Consider the following 25,129-nt stretch of genomic DNA (forward strand, 5'->3'; position numbering starts at 1 on the left):
CCAGCCCCTTTTTCATGAATTATGGCTTTCATCCTTCCATTCTTCCCTCGGTCTCTCCTTCCCAAGGGGTACCGTCGGTTGATGTTCATGTTGCCAATTTGAGGAAGTTGTGGGATCAGACTCGACAAATTCTTCTACATAATTCCATGTTGTTCAAGAAACACGCTGATAAGCACAGAAGGGCGGCTCCAGTTTTTGTTCCAGGTGATAGGGTATGGTTGAGTACAAGAAACATTCGTTTAAAGGTTCCTTCTATGAAATTTGCTCCTCGTTACATTGGCCCTTACAGGGTTCTGACTCGAATTAACCCAGTTGCGTATCGCCTAGCTCTTCCATCTGCCTTACGCATCCCTAACTCCTTTCATGTTTCCTTGTTGAAACCGCTAGTCTGTAACAGATTTTCCTCTACTGTATCCTCTCCTCGCTCTGTTCAGGTTGAGGGTCAGGAGGAGTATGAAATCAACTCCATCATCGATTCTCGAATCTCCCGGGGGAAGTTACAATATCTTATTGACTGGAAGGGATATGGTCCTGAGGAGAGGACTTGGGTACCTCAGGAGGATGTACATGCTCCTCGCCTCCGCAGGGCTTTTCACTCCCGTTTTCCATCTCGTCTCGGTTCCTTCCGCCCGGTGGGCGTTTCTGAGAGGGGGGGTACTGTCAGGGTACCTGTGGTCTCTACCTCAGAGGAGGTGAGAGACTTAGACGTTTATCCTCCCAGAGGGGTTGTTTCTCCCGTTCCTCGCGGTCCTCTCGGCCATTTACACGCCGGCCGCGAGGGATCCACTTCCTTATATGACGCGACGCTCAGTAGCCGACGTCATGACGCCAACCCGGGCCGACCTGTCAGTCAAGTCCCGAGCACTAATCAGGACTCGTCGGGGGCGTGATTACCCTCTAGAACCAGGGTATAAAGTAGGGCTTTCGGCATCTGTTCATTGCCCTGTCGTGGTTCTAGCCTGTCTAGTCACTCAGTGCTCTTGTATTCTAGTTGTCTCTTTGGTTCTGACCCGGCTTGTTTGTACTACCCTGCTTATCTCTGTTACCCTTTGATTCGGCTTGTCTCTCGCTTACCTGTCCTCTCGTTCCCTCGACCTCGGCTTGTCTCTAGACCATTCTCTGCTTACTCCTTACGTTAAGTCCGGCCATTCTAAGGTCCGGTATACGTACCTACCACCTGTTTGTACTCTGCGTGTTGGATCCCTGTCCCGATCCTGACACCTAGGCTCTCAAAATAGGTAACTATTTTATTTCTTACATTTTTATGGCACCCGGGAGGTGGGGGGAGACCTAGAAAGGAGTAGAAAGGACACTGTAGCGTTAGGAATACTGATTTGTACTCCTTACATTATAATGTTAATTTAATCTTTTTTGCTATACACCTCTGGTTTGACTACTCACTCTCACTCCCGATCATCCTACACTCCTTGTTTATTGAAGGATTAATGTACATTTCACAGATTATATTTTATTTGTTAAGGAGTTCTCAAACAGCTGTCTATACCTGAGTTTATGTTCTATCTCTGTATTCCATATTTCATATACATGGATTACATTTACAGATTAATAATAGTGTTTGTTTTCTTTACATAAAGTAACTATTCTGCATTAGTAACATGAATAGTAAAAGCAAACATATTTAATGCTTTAATAACAACTGACATAGCATTTTGGGTGCTTTATTAAATCATATTTCCACAATTTGACCTGTCATTTCTCCCACTTTATCTGGTATCACAGAGTGGTTTTAGGAAGTGTGAATTTAAGCCACTTCTCTATTTTTTTTTCTTTTCCTCTTCATGTTAAATGTAAAGTAAATCAATTCTCATGAGCTCTATGAAGCCTTGTTTATATCAGGTATGAGCTGCTGCAGTGTTGTGAAGATGGTCACTCTCGTACAAATTCCGGTAGGTAGCTGAACTTAAAACATTCCTGATGTTTGCATTGCTTGTTAAAACTCAGGTGCCACGAATAGGGTGAGAATGAGCATCAATGTGTTTGTACAGCACAAAGGAAAAGTAGTGACTGTAGAAATAAACATGTGCATATATTCATGTATATGTAGTAATGCGTGCTTGCATGTATTCACACACAATATATATTAGGGCGTTCATCTTCGCTATTCTAGCACTTTAAAAGACTTGACGGTACTTTATATATAATGCAATTCTAAACAACTGGATGAAAAACATTTTTTGCTTTTTTTATGTTTTGGGAAAATTATTAATGTAAGACCTCTATCTATCTATCTATCTATCTATCTATCTACCTATCTATCTATCTATCTATCTATCTACCCATCTATCTATCTGTCTGTCTGTCTATCTATCTCCTGTCTGTCTGTCTATCTATCTCTGTCTGTCTTTCTATCTATGGAGTGGTCCAGATGTTATGGGGAAATTATGGTATTGTGAGATTCTGGACACATTATGTCTATCTATACATCATGCTTTCAAAAAGGTGATTTCATGAGGCTGATGAAAGTCACGTTGTTAAGCTTCAGACAAGATTCCTGGCTGTCACCATTTCTGGTATTCTTGGTGACAGGCTGGTAAGGGAGAAGTACAGTTGTCATTCTCCCCAGAGGTGGAACTGGAACTGCAAAGTGTCTGATATTATTTTACTTACAGCTCCATTTATTTATTTATTTATTCTTCTGTTTAGTTTATTTCATTGTTTGTTTTCCTAATCAGTACTCATACTGCAATGGAGTCATTAAGTTATTATACTGAGTTTTTATTGTTGTCAGTTACGGAACATTACTTAACAGTCGATTGATTTTAAATGTTAGTTAAAAGATAATAGTTCAGGGAATACAACAATTACCTATCCATGTGTGTATATGTTTTAGAATGCTTCATTGAGACTTTTGACTCCTGTGTCCCATAGATTATGAATGGTATCATGGACAGTTATAGTCAATACTGGGTAGAATCGAAGAGATCGACAATATAATTTATCTTGTCATTTTTGCCATATAACTGTTTTGTAAGTTTGTTTATTTTTGTTTGTTAAGGGAAATTACTTAGCAATTACATGATTTGTACTGGTTCTTTTGGGGATCACATATATAAATTCAAAGAAAATAAATGATGTACATCCATGGGTTTGTTTGCTTATTGATACATCGAGATAGCATGCTTTTCTTTGCAGTTAAAGAAAATGTGCTTTTTAAAAAAAAAAAAAAAAAATATATATATATCAAAAATATAAGTGCACAGAATGCACAACATGTAGAACAGAAACTGTGTATTTACAATATTTTGAAATTACTGGTTTGAGGTAGTAGCGTTTTCCTATACTTGAAGTGAAACTAGTTGTTTCATAATATTGATATAAAAAGCAAGTAGTATTGTTGGACAAAATGCAACGGTCAACGCAAAATTGCAAAAAACTAATTCAGCATGTAAACGAGAAAAAAACATCAGTCGATAATGAAATAGCTCAAGGGTGGCCAAAAGATAGATCCCCAACTGAACTACAAAAATCAACATATCTCCACCACTGTATTAATTAACCAATATCCTTTCTACATTTACATCATGGAGCTGAAAATTAGCTCCAGAGCAGAGATATTAGCAAGTATAGATTTTCAATATTTGGCAAAAATTATTTTGCAGAACTGAAATTTCTTGATGTACACAAGTCTAATACACACACGCCTGCATTCACGCACCCATGCACACACATACCTGCTGTAATTGAGCAAAGAGTGTGAAGGTAAGTATAGATAAATCCTTATTTAAGGATAATGTTGATAAAAGATTCCAAGGGATGAGTACCTTTAAAGGACCACTATAGGCACCCAGACCACTTCAGGTTAATGAAGTGTTCTGGGTGCCAGGTCCACCTAGGATTAACCCTTTCTGCTGTAAACATAGCAGTTTCAGAGAAACTGCTATGTTTACCTATGGGTTAATCCAACCTCTAGTGGCTGTCTCATTGACAGCCGCTAGAGGCGCTTCTGCGCTTCTCACTGTGATTTTCACAGTAAGAAGACGCCAGCGTCCATAGGAAAGCATTGAGAATGCTTTCCTATGAGACTGGCGGAATGCATGCACAGCTTTTGCTGAGCATGCGCATTCAGCCGATGACGGGGAAAGGAGGAGGAGAGTTTTCCGTGCCAAGGGAGCCTGGCGATGGAAAAAAAGGTAAACTTTACCCCTTCCTCTCCTTCCAGCCCGGCGGGAGGGGGACCCTGAGGGTGGGGGCACCCTCAGGGCACTAAAGTGCCAAGAAAACAAGTATGTTTTCCTGACACTATAGTGGTCCTTTAATATATGAGAGGCTCCTTTCGCCATACACACACCTTTGGTCAGACAGGGTTTCGAAAACCGAAACTTAGTCTCTATGGTCTTCCCTACTTCTGTGCAGGTAATAAAGCAGGGAAGACCACTGTGCCACCGAAGGTGCATGTATATGACCATAAATGATCCTGTAGTATGTAATCCTGTCACATAATAAAGAGGTTTACTATTATTATTTTTTTACATATACTTCATTTAAAAAAAAAATTCTATGTCCTTTTCATACTTGATGTAAGGATTGTTAAATTAAAAAATATTGTGAGGTTTACAGTAGTCCTTTAAGTGATCACTTTCTACAATTTACATATCTGATATACAAATATGTCTTCGAATTAAAGCACTTAAACATTAATCTAACATCATTGGTGACATCTTACGAATCAAATTTACTTTTGCAAAATATGAATTTTTGAGTATAAATATACCCTTGTGATATATATAGTATGAGTAATACAGTGGGACAGAGACAATATGCTCTTATCACTTTTGGAAACGCTACACATATAACAAACATTTTTAAATATGCATGTTCCAAAAGAGCTTCAAACTGATATTTTTTGTCTTCTTTTGGAACGACAGCAAAAACAGATGTGAGAAACTGAACTGAGCTGAACTTGATGGACACATGCCTCTTTTCAGCTATGTAACTATGTAACATTGAACAATACAGCAAAAATAATCGTATTAATAGATTCAAATATAACTTAAGAAAGATGCATGCACTATTAGTGTTAAAAATCTAAGTCATCCTACTATAATAGCATATTTGTATCTTTCTAGCCCTGGTTTATGTTAATTAGGGACAAGAAAAGTCAGGCTTAACTTTGAACCAAATATAGTTTTCTTTCTCTTGTTCATCCACAAAAAAAAACTAAATGCCTTGGAATTTCAATACATCTGACATGAACATAAAATAGACAAGTTAATGTATAAATACAAAATCTAAAAATACACTCTTTTCAGCTGCAATGATATCCTAAAAATAAATGTATACTATATTTTAATAATCCATGACAGGCATGACTGATAATTTAAGATTTTATGCTACACTTGATCATTTATAGCTGTCAGAGTTATTTTAGGTCATCAATATACCAAAAATAGTGAAGTCTGTGCTGAGTATCTGAGTTATTTAAAACTTGACCTTTGTAAAGACCCCCGAAAAAACGCTTCTACTGGATTTCCATTCATGAAAGAACAAAGATCCCTAATGGACTTGATGTTAAAAGGTTAAATTATATTATTATAGAACATGCAAAACCATACTAGAGTCTTGTGTTCAAACATATATTTCAGCGGGACTAAAAGAGTGGTTTGTGTAAGTGTTATTGATATTACATAATACGCGGGATACGATATCCAGTTATAGCTTTGGATTCCTTTGATATGGTGAATAAGTTATTTTTCAACAAAAATTAACATCGGTTTCAAGTGAAAGATATATATTTTTATTGTCAATCATTTTTTTTTTAGGCAATTGTATAACAGACACTTTTTTGTAGTAGAGACATTGCCAAACATAGAATGTGTAACAGCATTATGATATAACATGAACAGTGACATGCATCTAAACATGAACAAATAAGAATGTTTAGCCGCTCGCTCCAATTGCAGAAAATATGGGCAGAAGTAAATCTGTCTGAGCATAGCTAGGCTAATACAAAAATGTTGTACATAAGATGATATTGCGCACATAGTCACATATAGACTATTCAAGACTATTTTCAATAATATAGATTGCATACAAAAGCCACTTACATATTAATTAGTAGAGACATAACTTGGAACATGTTGTAAATAAACAATAAGAAAGTAAACGTATTGAGTGTAATATACAACAGGAAATAAAGGATTAAGACTTTTTGGCACCATAGGAAAATTAGAAAAAAATTGAAGAGGTGTTAAGATAGATGTTAACCTCTGGATTAGTGACAATTAAGCATTAATTATGCTAATGAGCTTCTCTCATAGTCCGGTAAAGATTACCCTACCCCCACCAGTGGCAGGACACAATCCTGTAACTCAGCATTAGACCCAATTTCCACTCGACCCCCCTTTCATGCTCCATCCCTGGGCCTCGACATAACTTGAGGTGTGAGAGATGTCATAGGTTCATTCGGTCACATGCCTGTATAAGGTGGCGTAGTTGCCCTGGTACTGCTTTCTACCAGTCAGCTTCATTAAAAAATCTTCAAATATTTTATCTAGCCCAGCCATGTCATAGGCATATAAACATTTCATGCTTGGCATCTTCTATTTTGAGTTGGTAGATGCACCCCACCTCTTCTTCTCCTCTCATCCTAGCTGAACCTAGGGTGATAGGCACTGGCTAGGATGGGGGAACAGGGACTTGCCACAAATGCTCAAATTCCATGTGGATCCCCCACCAGTGCCACCAGTATGGCTAGTTAAGCCACAGAACCACCTGAGCTGGATTACTCCCCAACCAGGGATGATAAACTGCCGAGATCAGCTATGCTGAGTCCGCAAGCTGTATCTTTGCCCTGCTAAGTTAAAGACTAGGATTTGTGCATAAAAAGTCTAGTATTTCAGTCACAATTCAAGTTTCTCCCTGGAGTTTAACCAGCTTGTTACAAATCAGTATGGCAGCCAATGCCATAGTGTTATTGGGTATTGCAAGTAGTTTACAAATTCAGCTCATCCTCAAACTATTTTTATCCAAAATGTAGCAGTGACTACGGCAATCACACACAATAGTCTAGAATGGGCAAAACTCTTTGTTCTGCTGATCTCGTACAACACCTGTAATTCCTCTTTGTAGCAAAATGTGTCTATTGTTTCCTGCACGGTTCCTGCAAGGTTCAGTAAGTACACTCAGCAAAAAAAAATATCTTGTAGCAATCAAGTTCTTCTGGCTTAGAGAATCTCTATATCTGCACACAGGTTATGCTTTAAACCCTGCGGGATGCACCTACAATGTACACCTGTGGTTAAAGGAACATTACAATCTCCTAAGTACTTCAGTGTGCTGAAGTGCTTTAGGGGTTAGCTGAAGGTCCCCTCTGTGTTATCTTGTAGAAGTGTTGATCTCAAGAGAACTTTTATAAAAGCCCTTAGTTACACCTTCAATCAGTCAGTCAGCCAGGAGGGTTTCCTATCTCACTTGCTTTGAACTGTAGTTCAAAGCGGAAGGCAATGCTTCTCATACAGACAAAAATGACACCAACGCTACTCTATGAGAACAACGATTGGCAGAGTCCCCAATGCTTCTATGATCACCAGTTGTGATAATCTAAGTGAGCGTAGAGCAGACTGTTAGGTTGTAGAAAGGAGAAGGCGGGTTTTATTATTACTATTATTACTATTATTATTACTATATTATTTATTTTCTTACTAAAATGTGGGTATCTAAAACAAAAAACAAGAACACCTCAAAGTTGAAAATAAATATATATATATATATATATAATAAAAATAATTTTATATATTATTATGTTTTCTTTTTTTCTTATAGGATACAATATTCCAAAAAATACAATTTATAAACTATATATATACATACACACATATATAAATGTAATACATAACAGGTAATAATTATATTCAACCATGACAGGCGCATTCTGTGCTGAGGTATATTGCCATAGATCTCTTATATATCTCCCTTTGAACACCAATGCATGATTTTATTACATACACTCCCCCCAGCTTATATCTCATGGTGAAAGAAACTATGGACATTCCATTAGATATGGAATGGACAAATAATGCACCATAGGAAGACCATTATCGTTACTGTGCAGACCATTTTAGTGTCTAACAGTTATAGAGTAAGGAACCAGCTAGTAACTCCTGAATTTGTCTTCTTATTCTGGCTTATCCAATTAAGAAGAGCATTGACTGTGTTAAGCCTAAAATGCCCCTCAGTAAACATTATTGAAGGATCCGTAAAGCCCATTAAAGGATTACTAAGCACCATAACCACTTCCGTGGTCTGTATGTGCAGCATTTTAGCTTAAAACTCTGCACATACAGAGGAAATGCACTTTCCTGTCGGAGATTTAACTCCGCCTCTGGCAGCATCGTTCGCCAACCTAGTATGGGAGTTCTCAGCTGGCTAATGTTAAATCTGTACATTTGGCATCTGTTACAGCACACATAGCAATTTTTCAAAAGACAACCAATAGCAGCACGCTCACCCTCTGTACTGCCCAAGTCATCCCCTCAGCCCATCATCTGGGACATCTCACCAACTTCCAGTGAGGGGAATGACATCACAGGAGGAGGGGTGGATTTTAGGGAGCCTAGTTTTCGATCACAGGTATGCTTTTCATCTGTTTTTGTTTTGGGGGGATGGGACAAGGCCAATAAGGGTTGCTCTATTATTAATATTATTATTATTATTATTATTATTATTATTATTTTATTATTTATATAATACCATGAGGACAACGTTTGTATAGGAATATTCATCAACTGATTCATAGAAACTTGTATCTGATTTTGGTTTAATTGCAACAGTTGTACATTGATATTCTGCATTCTTAAAGGAATTTGATGCACTAAACATTAATGATATAAGTGCATTATACTCTAGAAATTACAGACTGACTGGCATTGCAGAGAGTACAATATACTGCATACAGTTATTCTCAAGGTTTTATCTCACTCATGCACAGAGGGTGTGGTAGGTGGTTTTGATAGTTGGTGAATTCTCTCGTTGTCCTCTAATAAATGTCATAATGCAGAAAATAATTGACAATGAATATATTTTTCTAAATATTTTGCATTTGGAAATAATGCAAGATAATTATTAAAGGTTGGAAACTTAATTTTTCAAACAATGGTCAATATGAGCTCCCCAGGATAACCTTCTTTTCTTTTTTATTTAACTATTTTGTTACAATATTGCAAATGTTTCATTATTTCACAGTTTCTTACTTCTGGGTATCAGTCATTTCAAAAATTGTGAAAAGCTACATCACAAGGTATATTAACTTGTAACTTATATTAGGCTATTTAAATTTACAATATTATGAAAGTAAATATGATAATACTGTTTATTGCCAGTTATGTGCTTTAACTTTCATTATAATCTGTTCCCTAAATACTCTGCACCAAGATGGGATGTCCTGTTTGTTTATTCCCTCTATCACAAAATGAGGGAGAAACTATCTTTTGATTTAAACTAGGTTGTGTTGATAGAATCTTCTTTGATCTTCAAGGGGTTAATTGGATGGTTTGAGTTTTCACTCTGTTCTTCTGATAGCATTGAGACCTATCTGTATCCACTCCCCTTCCTGCTCTGTTATTATGCAATACTGCAAAGTTGGAAAAGACAACTCAATGTAACTAACCTTAGATGGAAAGGGGAACTAATTTTAAGATTAAAGAAATCACCATGCTTCTTTGCTTATGAAAGGTAAGATAAATGCATAGAAAAATTCACTTTAAATTAAATCATCCCAAAATATTTGGTTGACCTTTCGTAGGTAAAAGAAATGCATTTCGCAACCCAAAAACAAACACAGGGTTAAATAACTGAGGAAACAATAACCTTTTTCCTTTGGTATAACTACATTTACTTCTGTGCACAAGAAGTAAATGTATATGTCCACAAGCTTATGTATATGTCCACATGTGAATATTTTAGCATGTACATTTTCGTATCTAAATGTTTTTGTGTGTAATGCTCTGTTTTTATATCCTAAATGTTTTCAATTCTTTGTGTTATTGTATGCATAGTTGAGTAAACATGTGCTTCTGTCTGCTGTAATTATGCAGCTCTGACTGTGTGTGTGTGTGTTTGTGAGTGTGTGCCTCCATGTGCTCTTGCCTGGATTCTGCCAACACGTGTTTCTGACTGTGTTTATGCCTGAAGTTCCTGCTTTTACTGGGTTTATTGGGTTATGGTGAAAATCTGGAACAGATTGTTAATCTGTGACCCTTCTAATTATCTGAACAGATGTGATGTACACTAAACAGTGAGTTAAGATGAGCTGGCAACTAACTTTTTTAAATCAATTATTTTATATAACATTTAGCATCATGGTTAACCATTGTTAACAAATTAGATACCCATTATATGTTTAAGCAGAGATTCCTGTCCATGCTTTCACTTTTACATATTACTATGTGTTTATTTTTATGTGTTATTGCTGTTGTTTTATATCATGTTACAGTCACTTTAATATGTTTTATCTTACGTACAGTCACTTTAAAAGTACTTTTTACATTGTTGACCTTTGTTACTTTTTACCTTAGCAAAAACCTGGATTTACCTATCCAGCTTGATATTTTCATGTGTTTTATATTTTATATTTTATATCATATTTTAGGTGTTTATATAGACATAGATCATGCTCCAGTGGTTATGGTGCTAGTAGTGCCTTGACACTAATGCGGGAGAGCTGGAGATTCCTCAGCAGGGCCTTCCATTAGTTTGTCTGAGCAAAGTGCTGCAGGCAAAGGCTGTAGATCTATTGGACTGCCGCCTTAGCAAGCCCTCCCTTATTTTCCCAGAAGACACTTTCAGCTTCTGAATTTTTGCCCATGTGCATGCACATTTGATCATACACATGCGCATGTGTGGTCTGAGTTCTTGAGGAGTTGGTCTGAGGTCTATGTGAGAGGAGGCAGGCTCAAGTAGCGTGTGTTTCTGACACTTCCATTAGCACTCCTGAGCAAGGAGGCTGCAAATCTCCCTGGCTGTTTGATTGACAGTTAATTTCCAAACAGTTAATTTATAAAAGTAGAAATCTTCCCTTTTATAAATTGATATTAAACTAGGATACTCGTCATCCATAAAGCGCTTCAGCTGAAGTGCTTTTGGAGTGTGGTATGGCCCATTAATCAATGCATAGGAACTTTAGACTCTTCAGTGTTTGTAGTAGAGACCGGGAGTGGGATCCATCAGACTCTAGGTAATTAGTCAACCCTTGTAAATATGGATGGACTGTTACAGAGAGGGGTACAAGGAAACTCCTGGCACCATAACCACTACAGTGAGCGGTAGAGGTTACCGTGCACGGAATGTTCTTTTACAGGACTGCAGTTTCCAATCTAGTGATGAAACTTTGGATTCTCTTATTACAAGGGGTCACTACTATTTAAACTTGTCGAGCTTTCTAGTTTGTGATTTTACCTCCTTCCATTGAGACTTGCCTGAATGTTATAGCTTTCTTTTCATTATTATTATTATTATTATTGCAATTTATATAGCGCCAACAGATTCCGTAGCGCTTTACAATAGTATGAGAGGGGATTTAACTATAAATAGGACAATTACAAATAAACTTACAGGAACAATAGGTTGAAGAGGACCCTGCTCGATCAAGCTTACATTCTATAGGAGGTGGGGTGTAAAACACATTAGGACAGGAATTTGCAATCAAATAAGGTGGACTGCCCTTTAGGAGAGGGCAAGAGACAGGTATGTGAGGTATTGGTTAGTCTTGGAGGCCATAAGCTTTCCTAAAGAGATGGGTTTTAAGGCACTTCTTAAAAGATGCAAGACTAGGGGAAAGTCTGATGGCGGTAGGCTAGTGATGATGATGGTGCTGATGGTAATTCACAGCAAATTATTATCTAGTGGAAGTGGAAGAGTACCTGAATTCTGTATCCCTTGGTTCTGAAATTGGAATAATTTAATTGATTTCCTGATAGCCTGAGAAGTGGTACCCATTTATACTGTTAAAGACTATGCTGGATTGGGACATCAGACATGTGTATAACATGTCTGATACAGAATACCATGTTTTTATTATTTTATGTGATTTTGCACTTTGTTATTTTTTTTTTCAAAAATAATAAATGCCAAACTTTTCTCTTATTGCGTCATATGATGCAGTATTTTCACCACTATTTTTTATTCATTGACAGGAAGTGACCTACTGCAAACTGTTCTCTCCAATTATCTTCTTATTGTATGTACCCTATAGCCACAATGGCTAAGAAAGGTTAGTCATGGATTTCCTTAGCAGTAAAACAAGGGCAGGGAGTTCACAGATCTTAAAGTAGTTACAGTAACTCACACAAGTTTAATCCATGCTTCCAATCTAGTGACTGGAAGCAGAATGATTTTCTTGTTAATCTTGCAGCGTTGAGCTTGGTAGGCCGATATTGCAGGGTTAGAAAAAAATGGTGCCTTTGTGAGTTTTTTGATTGAGGGTTGAGGGTTACAGACAACTAAGTGAATTGATGATTCTAGTAGATGACTTGTATGTAACTCACTTATTATCTCCCATATAGCCGTGTGTTTCTTTAAGGTACCTCTAAACAAATGTTTAATGTATTCTATGTTGCTGATTTTGCTATATGTAATATTGTTGCTGGAGTGCTTATTTGTCATTTAATTGGTCAAGAAATTGTGTCTTCACATCAAATCAGGGGAGATTTTTTTTGGGGTGTCCGTTCTGCTGATGCCCAAGGACTTAAAAAAATTTATTAGTTCTTAGAAAATGTGGATTTTTGCACCCTTTTCAAGTGTGTTTAGGCATTGGATTTGGAGTGTATGATTGTCTCATTAAAGTGTATATATCCTCTCTCCAGCTGTGTTTAATGTAAAGGATTGTCTGCATTCTAGCACCAATACTAATGTTAAGCAGTTTCTCAGCTATTTAAAGCTAGTATTTATTAGTCAATAAAATATAAATATATGGTAATGACATACAGTGTTCCTTTGATGCTGAGCGGTTTGCATTGTTCTGAATGTTTTCTGACTTTAACACTGATGAAATGTGTTACTGAATGATTTATGTACCTCTGGCTTGCTTGCTTGCATTCTTAGGTCCCATGAAGCCCTTAAGAGATATAAATAAAAAAAGAGCTTAGAAGTTCAAAACCTAACCTACTAGCTGGGCCTAAAAGTCACTTACCACCACAAACACAATTTACTTTGTTATTCAAGATGTGGCTGCTGTACAGAATTACATTTTTGTAAAGAAATGTAAGGTTGTGTGAATGCTAGTGTATATATTTGTGGAGTATCAGTGCGTGTGTGAATGAAGGGTTGCATTTCTATGGATTGTCAGTGAGTGGATGAATTGAGAGATGTGCGTGAGATGCTCAAGATATGAGTGCCGCTAGGCTTCTATTCTGAGTTAAAAAGAAAAAATAGAAGCTGATTATGCTAAATGCTAAAACGTATCATTCATAGGATCCTGGAAGTCTCTTTAATTCAAATTCAACTACTAGAGAAATGTGTTCTTTGGGCTATCATACAATGTTAATTATGGTGATAAATAAGCATGATATTACAAATCCTGGAAAATGACAGTTTCTCTTTAAGCACAATTTAACACTATAAATACACTGCATGGAACCTCAAAATGTGGCAACAGTATCACCAATACAGATAAACAAAGAGTAGGATGGAATATATTAACCTCTATTACAAGAGGCTGAGTTAAGGCTGCATTGATATGATTTATCAATAAATTGTCTAATTCTGTTTAATATAGGGGCAAGTCAGTCTCAAATCCATTTAAAATAATCTGAATTTTAGCTTCTTCAAGTTGTAAGACAACAAATATAGTAATTTTCACCCGAACTGGTCTTCAATTTTCTCTAATTGTTCCGAATGAGTTTGATTGAATATGCTTCTAAGCCCAGAGAAGACTCTTGCTTCTTTAGATTGCTGTTTTTGATAACCACTGGTTATAGGCTAATGACTCAAAATAAAAGTGAAAGACAGACCCAAAAAAGACACACAAATTGGCAGATTTTCTTCCGACTTTGTCTGTATTCTCCAATATTTAGCAAGTCAGCTCACCACAACTCTCTTTTCAATGACTGCACCTCTTAGAAAACAATTTGCGTGACAATGTTGTATGGCTGAGATAGGGGAAAGAGTACAGACTTATTAAGTGTTCCGCAATAAGGATTATACAATTGGTAAAAGAGCTTTAAAATCTGTCCATACATTGCTGTGCTATTTTACACTGTGGTGTATTAAGAAGTGAAGAATAGGAATTCAGATGAATGCAGGGCTAAATAGTATGTTAATGCCTGTTAATGATATTGTGCATATGTACAATATTGAAAATATCATAATGCTTTCATGATCAAGTTGTAAAGCGCTGTGGAATTTGTTGGCGCTATATAAATATCATAATGATAATAATCAAAAATGCGTCAGAACATTCCCGGTACAAGGCTTTTCCATACCTTGGATCTAAAAGGATAAAACATTTGAACAATTTTAAAAAGTAAATTATTATTAGCATTATTTAGAAAGTGACAATATATAATACATACCTATGTAATGAAAAGAAACATACAATTTTCAAATTTGTTTAAAAAAAATACATAATATAACTATATATCCATTTTCATAGCTACTAGTGTTCCAAACTTGACATGACTAACCCAACTTTAGAACAATTTCTTGCTGTCCTGTTTTTTTTTTCTCTACTCAGGGCCAGCACAACACTAGGTGAACTAAGTAGACAGCCATCTAGGGTGCACCAGCCCAGGGGACGCAGTCTCCTGGTGACTATTGGAGGGGAAGGGCACCGAACAGAGTCTCATGAAAGGGTGAAAAAAGGTACACAGAGGTCTGGGACGACAAAGAGACACACAGTGGGCATGGGGGGATGACAAAGGGGCACACACTGGGGCTGGTGGGACAAAGGCACACAGAGGGGCTGTGGGGGACAAAGAGACAAACAGATGGACTGGGAGGCCAAAGATACACACAGAGGGGCTGGAGGGGAGATAGAGACCCGAAAAGGTGCTGGGGGAAAAAGATGCACAAAGGGGCAGTGTAATATCATACTTGCCAATGTTAGTCATGTGTTTTTCACAACATGAGGTATAATTCCACATTTTTAAACTGATTTCTATATTTTTTTAGGTTGTTTTGTATTCAAGTCTCCAGCGTATGTATCGTTTTTTTTTTTTTTAATGTGGTAACCTTGACTTTATACAAATTAGCATGGGCTGAAACTTCAACAAAGCTTCATCCTATTATTTGTAGTAAAAACATCAATTCAGATTTTCATGCACAATAGCCTCACAAAGTAATCTTTGGAGTGTGAAGTTACTGCAATGACATTCACAAAATTCTGACTGAAAAAAAAATGTGTTCTGTTAAATGCCAGAGGAAGGAGAATCAAAGTCAGCTTAAGATCATTTTCTGGTTAGGACATTGCAACAACTACTGATCAACCTGGTAGATAAAAGACATTCCTTGAGTTGTGAAATGCCAATGACAAGGATTTAGGCTAATTTATACTTTGAATGGTACAGGCAGACTAGACGACCTGACACATTTAGATCCCATACATGGAGAAAGAGAAGAATGTGAGAAATGCAAGTTTGTTACAGATTTTTACCAAAGGGTTAATGGTTGTTACATATTGCTACTCCGGACTGAAGCTTTTTCAGTAGTTTTAAATACACAATTAAGGATTTAAACAAAAGGAATGTAAAACATTAAAATCAATTAAAGGAGCTGTGACTATTTTTCTGGAATGGGATCTTTTATGGATTGTTTGGAGTTTGACTAATGACTTCTAAGTTGACTTTTTGCTGGCATTTTTTTGGGGAAGAAATATTAATAAATGCAGCACCAATACAATAAGTAAAACATAAAAAAAAAAAAAAAAAAACAACCACCTATAACTTATGATAACCTTTATTTTGTTTTTTTAATTTATAATGAAAATGTGGAAATGACATCATATTCCAGTTCAGATAAAGCAATACCACTGAAAATATTTCAAATTAAAAAGAGAAATTGAAACCCTTTTTTATTTCTCCCTTTGTCTGCATGTTTTCTCTAAGTTGAATTGTAAATGCAAAAGGAGAGAGCATATGACAACTAACTGTGAGGCGCCCAGTTACAGTATCACCAATACAGATAAACAAAGAGTAGGATGGAATATATTAACCTCTATTACAAGAGGCTGAGTTAAGGCTGCATTGATATGATTTATCAATAAATTGGCTAATTCTGTTTAATATAGGGGCAAGTCAGTTACAAATCCATTTAAAATAATCTGAATTTTAGCTTCTTCAAGTTGTAAGACAACAAATATAGTAATTTTCACCCGAACTGGTCTTCGATTTTCTCTAATTGTTCCGAATGAGTTTGATTGAATATGCTTCTAAGCCCAGAGAAGACTCTTGCTCTTTTAGATTGCTGTTTTTGATAACCACTGGTTATAGGCTAATGTTTACCTTGTTTCCATATTAACTTGATCACAGTGCTACAAGATAGAGAACCCAACCTAATTACATGCCATTGTTATGTTTCAGTAAATTATATTGATTTTTTTTTTAAAACAAGAGATACTCTGGTAGCAAGGCTAACACATTGACAACTATAAGATATTCTACAGACAAAATGTGAGCTGACAGCCCTAGGTAAAGCAGAAGTCTGCAGACCTGACTAAGCATTATCTCGGATCTCATTATATCCATTGCACCCTGGTCTACTTGCACACTCAGCTAATTCCAGACGACTCTGTGAAACCCAGCAATTCTATCAGTTACAATACTTTCCTTTATTTCAACATAATAAATTACTTTAGTTACTCTGCCTGTGTTTATTTTAGGGGGGTAGTGCTTCTTATTATCTGGATTAAAATTTTAATTGCCCAACTTAAATATCATTTTCAAAAGAGAAAACGGGATCTAATATGATTAAAGAAAATCAGTATGAAATATGTATATGTGTTATATGTCATTTTATATCACAATTCCTTACATAAAGGAAAATTAAATGATTATTCCCATAGTGAACATCCATTTTCAATTCTAAGCTAAGTTGGGAACTGTAACAAAACCTTCGACATGTAGAGTGTTTTAATAAAGTTCTCAACAAAGGCAACAACAGATGAAGACCACAGCCTTGACATGCAGAATGGGGTATACATGCGTTGGCATATAAAATCCCAAACATAAACATGGTTCTCCCAGGAAAAGATTCATCAATGAGTTTTGTTTGGAGCAACTGAGCAAAACTCATTGGCTTTTCATCTATGATGCTGGTGGATCAATCCATTTTATTGTAAGAAACACTCCAGGTACCAAAACAACTTCATCTAAATTGGGGCCCATGGAAGCACTCTTACCTCAAGGTGTTTAACCGTTTTCGAACAGTTTTACCTCTAAGTTGCCTCCATGGCTGTTCTCCACTGGTCTACTACTCCACTGGTCAACACAAAACGGAAGTTTCTTTGGAAGCCAGTTTTCGGAATGAGGAGACACTAACTGGCTGAGAACTTCAGCTGACTGCGTTCAGGCAATCAGCGATGCTCCTGCTCGGCGGCACTCTGACTCATTCATGCTTCTTCCATATCATAGAGTAAGCAACAACAAAAAAATGGATATTTTGGGGGAAGGGATGGGTGCCTGTTACTATTGGCACCTGAGATGTAAATCTAGCCCTGCTCAACTATAAATAACCACATTGAAGAGGGATTTAACATCATATTAAAAATATGCAATCTAGTAAGGCTGTTTAGTAAAATGTGAATGACGATGAGCTGAGAGTTGGCTTCAAAATTTAAACTAAAGTGCTAAGGTTACAGATATTTTTCCAATATAACTTTTTTTCATTTGTTTTGCAAGCTGGTTCTCAGCTCTCAACAGTTTAAATTGACCCCCTGGTATTGTTTAAACCTGTTTCATGCGTAATTGGTTCTAATCTGCTGAGAATGATTATTAGGCCTTTAATTTGGCAAAAAATACTAGAGCTGTAGCCTACAATGGGTGTGATCAACCGTTCCTTCATTAGATCACTAGCTATCGGTATGCTAAAATCTAGCATTTTACAGATCCTTATAATGAGTCATTACTGATTAGCTGAACGGTGTTTAATTAGGAGTTATTTTTAACTTGTATCTAATAATTGTTTGTTTTATAGTCTTCTTTTGTTGTTTATCACTCTTTAAACCAATCTTTTTTTTTAATTCAGACTTTAAAACATTTCAGTGCTCTGTGAGTCAGTCTCCATGTACAGTACTCAATCTGATGTACAGGGAGAACATGTTATATCTTTGTACTAATTACACATTCACCAGTTGAACACAATTTTCACAACTGATACACTGTTAACATTATGGGATATATATATATATATATATACATATTTACACAGAAATCAGTTTGATTTCAATATTAAATCCCTAATCCATAGTCAGGTGAGGCAGAAAAGATAGAACTATGCTAATATATCTTAATGGTTACATGATCAGTTTGCCTTAAAGATACTGATTATTCCTTTATCATGGATACAATCATATCACTGAATAGAGCAACACAGTGTATTACACATCGAGCATCTTTGTAGACCTGTCATATTCTATGATTTTATCTATGATGAAGCTGTAGTGAATAGTCTTGTGATTAATTAGTTGTCACATTAGAGTTCTATTATTAAACGCCCTTACATTGCTGGGCTTCAATCTATTTATAAGCAATATAAAGGTAGATATGGTACCGTTAATACATTTTAATCTAAACACATGCTAGGTTTCAGTACAATACTCAGGACATAGTTTGGTTGTGCTAATTGTCTGAGTACATTTTAAGTTTACAAATCCTAAAACTATGCCAGTAATATGGGTGACAAGCGCAAAGTATGTAAGGTACAAGAAGGGTACACTTTATCACTTTATCAAAAGGAAGATTCGGCATTTGCCGGACTGCTAATTTTGAAAGCACATTGTGAGACCAATTCGAGTAATTGAATGTTAGACTTGTCAACTTTGAAGTTGAGCGTATTGATTCTGGTTTTATTTAAATAGCGCGTACTTCGTATCAAAGACTTGCCCTCAAAGCCTTGTTTTGAAGATGTTTGTTCGCCAACACATTTTCTGCTAATAAATGCCTGGGATGTAAATATTGTTCTGGTGACAGGTATTGTGTTATAACTGAATATAAATAATTATTTAGGCATTGTGTCATAAACTATTATTGTAACGGGACATTCATTGTAACATGGATAACATTCATTTTAATTTAAATATAAATTGAGTTCTACTCAATATACAGTCAGTGTCAACAGCTCCTTGAATTTTTAAATTATTGATTACATTTGTGTTTATGTGTTTTGGTTTTATTTGTTTGGAGGATCAGTATGTGTGTTTGCTTATGAATACTGGTGGTGTATGTGTATGTGTATAAATGTAGGGGAGTATTTCTGTGCGGCAACAACGTGTATTAATGTATGCGTTGAGGTGTGGAGGATTAGGTGGGAGAGACTTGTTTATAAATGACGTCAAAGTTTACACTTTCCAATTAATTACTCCAGCAACCCATAAGAATGAAAGTTAGAAATTCGTGGGAGGTTTTAACCCCTTCCCGACTGCAGACGTACTGGGTACATCCGACAAAAAATGGCCATTAATGACCGCGGACGTATCCAGTACGTCCACGGCAAAAATGACCCCTGGACTTACCTGGACCGGCCGAGACCCCAACCATCCCCCTGCAGCAGCTCCAGCCACGGCAGCCCTCCAGCGCCATGTGATCAAAATGATCACATGGCCGCAATAGGAGTCTATAGAGCTGCCAGCAGGGGAACTGACTGAGCTGTCGGGCAGTCCTCCAAGCACCTAAATTTAAAAAAAAAATTATAATAATAAAATAAATATATTATACATCTATTATATATGTATAATATGATAAAATAATTAAAGCATTTTATAATATATTATACATATATAGAGAATAAAAGTGTGTGTGTGTGCACATCCAGCAATGTGGTATACATGATTCAATGCATAAAATGCCACCTAGGATGCTACATTGGGGAAACCACCCAGCCATTAAATGGCAGAATGAATATGCACAGACATTCTATTAAACACCACAAAGAAGAATCATACTGCACTCCTGTGGGACACCACTTTACCCAGCCTGGCCACTCACTGAAGGACCTAAAAATCAAAGTACTGAAGGGGGGTTATAAAAATACCCAGGAAAGAAAAGCCTTTGAAGCCAGAATGATTAAATGGTTTAACAGCAAGAATAGAGGACTAAATATTGATTTGGGATTCCTGTCCCACTACCAACACTTTACATGAACACTCTCCCAGCATTATCTTACTATTCTGTCATATGTACCAACACTTTAAAATGCATTCCTATATGTTTATTCTATCTGTATACCAAGTACTATGTGTTAACCTATGCTTTCCCATACTCATATGCATTTATATTTGTGTATATGAGTTCATGTGCATGTATGTATATGTGTTTATGTATATGTACATGTGTTTATGCGTTCACATATACACATTTATGTGTGGTGCATGTATAAAGTGTACCATCCTCTGCACTGTCTGCTTGTTTGTTTTTCTTTTCCCTCTCTCCCCCCTCACTCTGCTCTTCAGAAAGATATTTATGACCCTCTACAAAGATGGTGTCTATTTTCTACCAAACCTGTGTCTTATCTACACTCATGTCGCTTTAACCCCTATATCACAACTCAACTTTGAATTCTATGTGTCGTCTTGCTCAGAAATGCTTCAGACTTGAGAAAGGGAGGTTATCCCGAAAGCTTGTCACTAAAAAATTCTGTTAGTCCAATAAAAAAGGTATTACAAGATACAAATTTTATCTATTTTTTACATCTATATATATATAAGTAGAAATTGTAGCCGTATTAGTCCAGTGATGTAGATGTAAAAAATAGATAAAATTCGTATCTTGTAATACCTTTTTTATTGGACTAACAGAATTTTTTAGTGACAAGCTTTCCGGATAACCTCCCTTTCTCAAGTCTGAAGCATTTCTGAGCAAGACGACACATAGAATTCAAAGTTGAGTTGTGATATAGGGGTTAAAGCGACATGAGTGTAGATAAGACACTTTTTCTACCAAACCTGTGTCTTATCTACACTCATGTCGCTTTAACCCCTATATCACAACTCAACTTTGAATTCTATGTGTCGTCTTGCTCAGAAATGCTTCAGACTTGAGAAAAGGAGGTTATCCCGAAAGCTTGTCACTAAAAAATTCTGTTAGTCCAATAAAAAAGGTATTACAAGAGACGAATTTTATCTATTTTTTACATATATATATATACACACACACATAAGTATTATATACACACATATTATATGTAGATGTGTGTGTATATATATATGTATATATATATATATATATATATATATATATATATATATTACATAATTATATGATTTTATTAATTATAATTTGAGGGACCTTCCTGACAATCCAGGCAGACAGTCCAGATAATTTAATTGGCAACCCCTATATTTGACCCCGTAACTTTCCAAAACACCATAAAACCTTTACATGGGGCATATTGTAATACTCTGAACACTTCTCCGAACACAAAAATGAGTGTTTTAAAAAGTAAAACTCACCACGATGATGATATCGCCAGTAAAAGTGCCGTTTTTGTTTAAAAATGCAAAAAACGAATGGAAATGCTAACTTTGGCCAGTGTTCGTGACTAAGTGGCTACTACAAAAGACTGGACATACCCCATTTGGAATACACTGGGTTGTCTACATTTGCAAATGGTAAGCCATGATGAGGTTAATTCACATTCCTGGAATACCATATGGTTTCAAAAAGCAACATAGACCCAGCAAAACTGAAATGGGCAAGCACTGTATTGACCCTGCAACTTTCCAAAACACCCTGTACATGGGGGGGGGGGGGGGGGGGGTAGGGGGGGGGGTGTTACACTCAGGAGACTTCACTGAACACAAATATGAGTTGTTCAAAAACTTATCATGATGATGATATTACCAGTAAAAGTCATTTTTTTGTGTACAAAATGCAAAAAACAAATATGAACGCTACATTTGGGAAGCATTTGTGGCTAAGTGGCTACTACAAAAGACTAGACATACCCCATTTTGAATACCCTGGGTTGTCTACTTTTTCAAATGGTAGGTCATGGTGGAGTTCATTTTCATTTCTGGGCTGCCATAAAATCTCCAAGGTAACATAGCCAATCTGGCAAATAGCAATTTACAAAAATAGAAATTGGCAAATCTAATGTTTGACCCTGTAACTTTCCAAATCACCATAAAACCTATACTTGAGGATTGCTGTTGTACTCGTGAGACATCACTCTTCACAAATATGAGTATTTTAGAGCAGTAAAATGTACTATACTGATATCATCAGTGAAATTGCAGTTTATGTGTAAAAAATGCAAAAGAAATTATATAAAGACTAATTTTGGCAAGGGTTTGTGACTAAGTGGCTACTAAAAACAGAGTAGACATGTCCTATTTTGAATACCGTGGGTTTTCTACTTTAAAAAATATATTGTTTGATGGGGGCAAATTACATTGGCCGGCTTTACAAATGTCCCAAATAGGACATAGGTGCATGATGACCAGCTGTGAAAATTCCAAGTTGGAAAACTGGAATGCGCACCATCCAAATAAGGTCTTTTAGCCCCCCGAGAACCCGACACACCTATACATGGGGCATATCACTGTACTCAGGAGATGTTTCTGAAAACATATTGGGGTGCTCAATGGCAGTTACCCTTAAAGTTCTCCATACATGTATTCTTAACCCCTTAAGGACCAAACTTCTGGAATAAAAGGGAATCATGACATGTCACACATGTCATGTGTCCTTAAGGGGTTAAATTGCTATGTGTGTCAAAAAAATCATCAATTATTATTTGTATTTTTAATTTGGCATAGATTGGTGGTTAAATGCTTGCATGAAAAGAGTCAAAATACCCCAAGTTTAATCTTAGGTTGTCTTCTTTTAAAAATTATATACATGTGAAGAGTTATTCAGGGATTCCTAACAGAAATCAGTGTTACAATATAACGTTTGTTAATTTTGAAATAAAATTGTTTAGAAATAGCAAAGTGTTACTTGTACTTATTGCCCTATAACTAAAGTTCGAAAAAGTGTTTTTTGTTTTTAATTTTCATCATATTTTTTTTTATAGTAAATCAGATGATATGTTGAAAATAATTGTATCTTTAGAAAAAACATTTAATGGCGAGAAAAACTGTTTATAATAAGAGTGGGTACAGTAAATGAGTAACAGGAAATTACAGCTAAACACAAACCCTGCAGAAATGTACAAACAGCCCTGGTCCTTAACGGTAAGAAAATTGAAAAGCGGTCACTAAGGGGTTAAGTAGCTGATCATAACTTTTAATGACAAAGTCAGCTACCTGAGAGTGTCATACACTTTAAGAAACACACTTCCAAACTCACACTTCCAAACGCACTGTCTTATAAGCCTTATAAGCCTTACCCGCTTACTCAATGTCCAGAGCTATCACAGGACTTCTGATTATTTGAGAGAAAATTATAGTCTAGAATGTGCATCCAATGCTGTTAGTGGGACAAATGAGCCACTTAAATGGACAATTCATTGCAGTGCATGTGCGCTAGTGACACTTCCATGTGTTCTTTGCTAAATTATTGTCAAGGCACGACTAAGCTGTGCAGAGCAGTTTGATATCTCATCACTCTGCATTTTCAGCTGCCAGACAGCCCAGTTTATTTTAAATGAGTTCTACCAAGGTGCATGTATATAAGAAGCATGCGCAACCTTCTTCCCCTATTACATTCTGTCTGTCAAGTTCCATACAGCGTTTGTTATTATTTCATATTAGTAAACTTGGTGCTATTAATTTGTGTAATATATAGAAATAATAATTAAAATATAATAATAATGACATTAATACTATTAATAATAATAATAATAATAATAATAATAATAATAAAAACAATAATAATAATAATTTTATTAATTATAATATTATTACTAACCATAAACCAGCAACTGTAACAAATCTTTCTATCCTTAAAGAAACAGTATAAGTTCTTCCTTGTTCTCAGTTTTCGGCATGTTTTGATATATTCCAATAAAAATACTATTTTGCTGATTTTTTTTTAATTCTCTATGTTTTGCTGTACTAAGCAAATAAAAATCTGAGCTTTGCCATTTTAATCTGGAACACATTTAATGAAATCTTAATGTACACTTTATTTAGTTTATAATCGTGTAATTTGCAAAACATATAATCGCTATTAACTATCTTACTTTTTTATATCGCTTACAAATGCCTTCAGAGTGCCGAAATTAAACCAGTATTAAAAATGGCAGTTATGTAGATGTAAATAGCTAAATAAGTAGTATAAATTGAAAACTAAATGTTCTTAATTTATATTCAAATGACTTTTTTTGGTGGATTATTTATGCATGTTTATATCTGCTGGGGGAATTTTAAATACTATGTGTGATTGGAATTAAACAGACAGTTAAAAATGGGCTGTAAATCTAATGTTATTACTGATGAACATAAGAGCACATTAAAAATACTCGGGGAGCTCTTGAGAGAGATTCTTTTTACTACATGTTTGCAATTAACCAATGAGAACACCACTGTAGTTAAGACTCAAGTCTCAATTGACAATGCAGTTTATGTTGTATCTGGTATTCCTGTCATGATTAAATTAAAGGAATGTGACATGTAAAAGAGGCAGAGCTATTTGAAGTAACGGGCACTCTTTGCAATCAAAGGATGGCCTCATTGCAACCAATTAGATGCTTTATCATGCTTAGTAAGATTATAAAGTCCTACTGAGTTCAAACATGATCATTCTTCAACTGCACCATCCAGAGGATTCCGTGGTTGGTACCTAGTCTGAAGCATCAACTGCTGGAGCTGAGCTGAATTAGTACTGAAAATTTTTAAGATCCTTAAAAGATGCCTCATTTATCTGACTGTTCTTTTTATGAGGTAAGATGGATGGATGGATAGATGGTAGAAAGATAGATAGATAGACAGACAGAATGATGTGTTCATTAATTTATTCATACGTTTCAAATCATTGGTTTTATTTTTATATTTTTATGTTGATGGTTAATATTTGTCATTCAT

The 25,129-nt window shown here is 35.9% G+C and overlaps 1 protein-coding gene across 2 annotated transcripts in view; it reads left to right on the forward strand.

The window, feature by feature from the left end:
- The first annotated feature begins 1,844 nt into the window (after positions 1–1,844).
- TFEC (transcription factor EC) overlaps positions 1,845–25,129 on the forward strand; it is a 48,938-nt gene continuing 25,653 nt past the window's right edge. Inside the window, exon 1 of one of the 2 annotated variants that reach the window (XM_063445095.1) lies at positions 1,845–1,907. In XM_063445095.1, the coding sequence (XP_063301165.1) occupies positions 1,860–1,907 (48 nt within the window). In that variant the 5' untranslated portion in view covers positions 1,845–1,859. Of the gene's footprint in view, positions 1,908–24,955; positions 24,989–25,129 lie in introns of those variants that run through there. The other variant, XM_063445096.1, reaches the window with a different exon arrangement.

This window comes from Pelobates fuscus, chromosome 3 (genome assembly GCF_036172605.1).
Source record: "Pelobates fuscus isolate aPelFus1 chromosome 3, aPelFus1.pri, whole genome shotgun sequence".
NCBI classification, from domain to species: domain Eukaryota; kingdom Metazoa; phylum Chordata; class Amphibia; order Anura; family Pelobatidae; genus Pelobates; species Pelobates fuscus.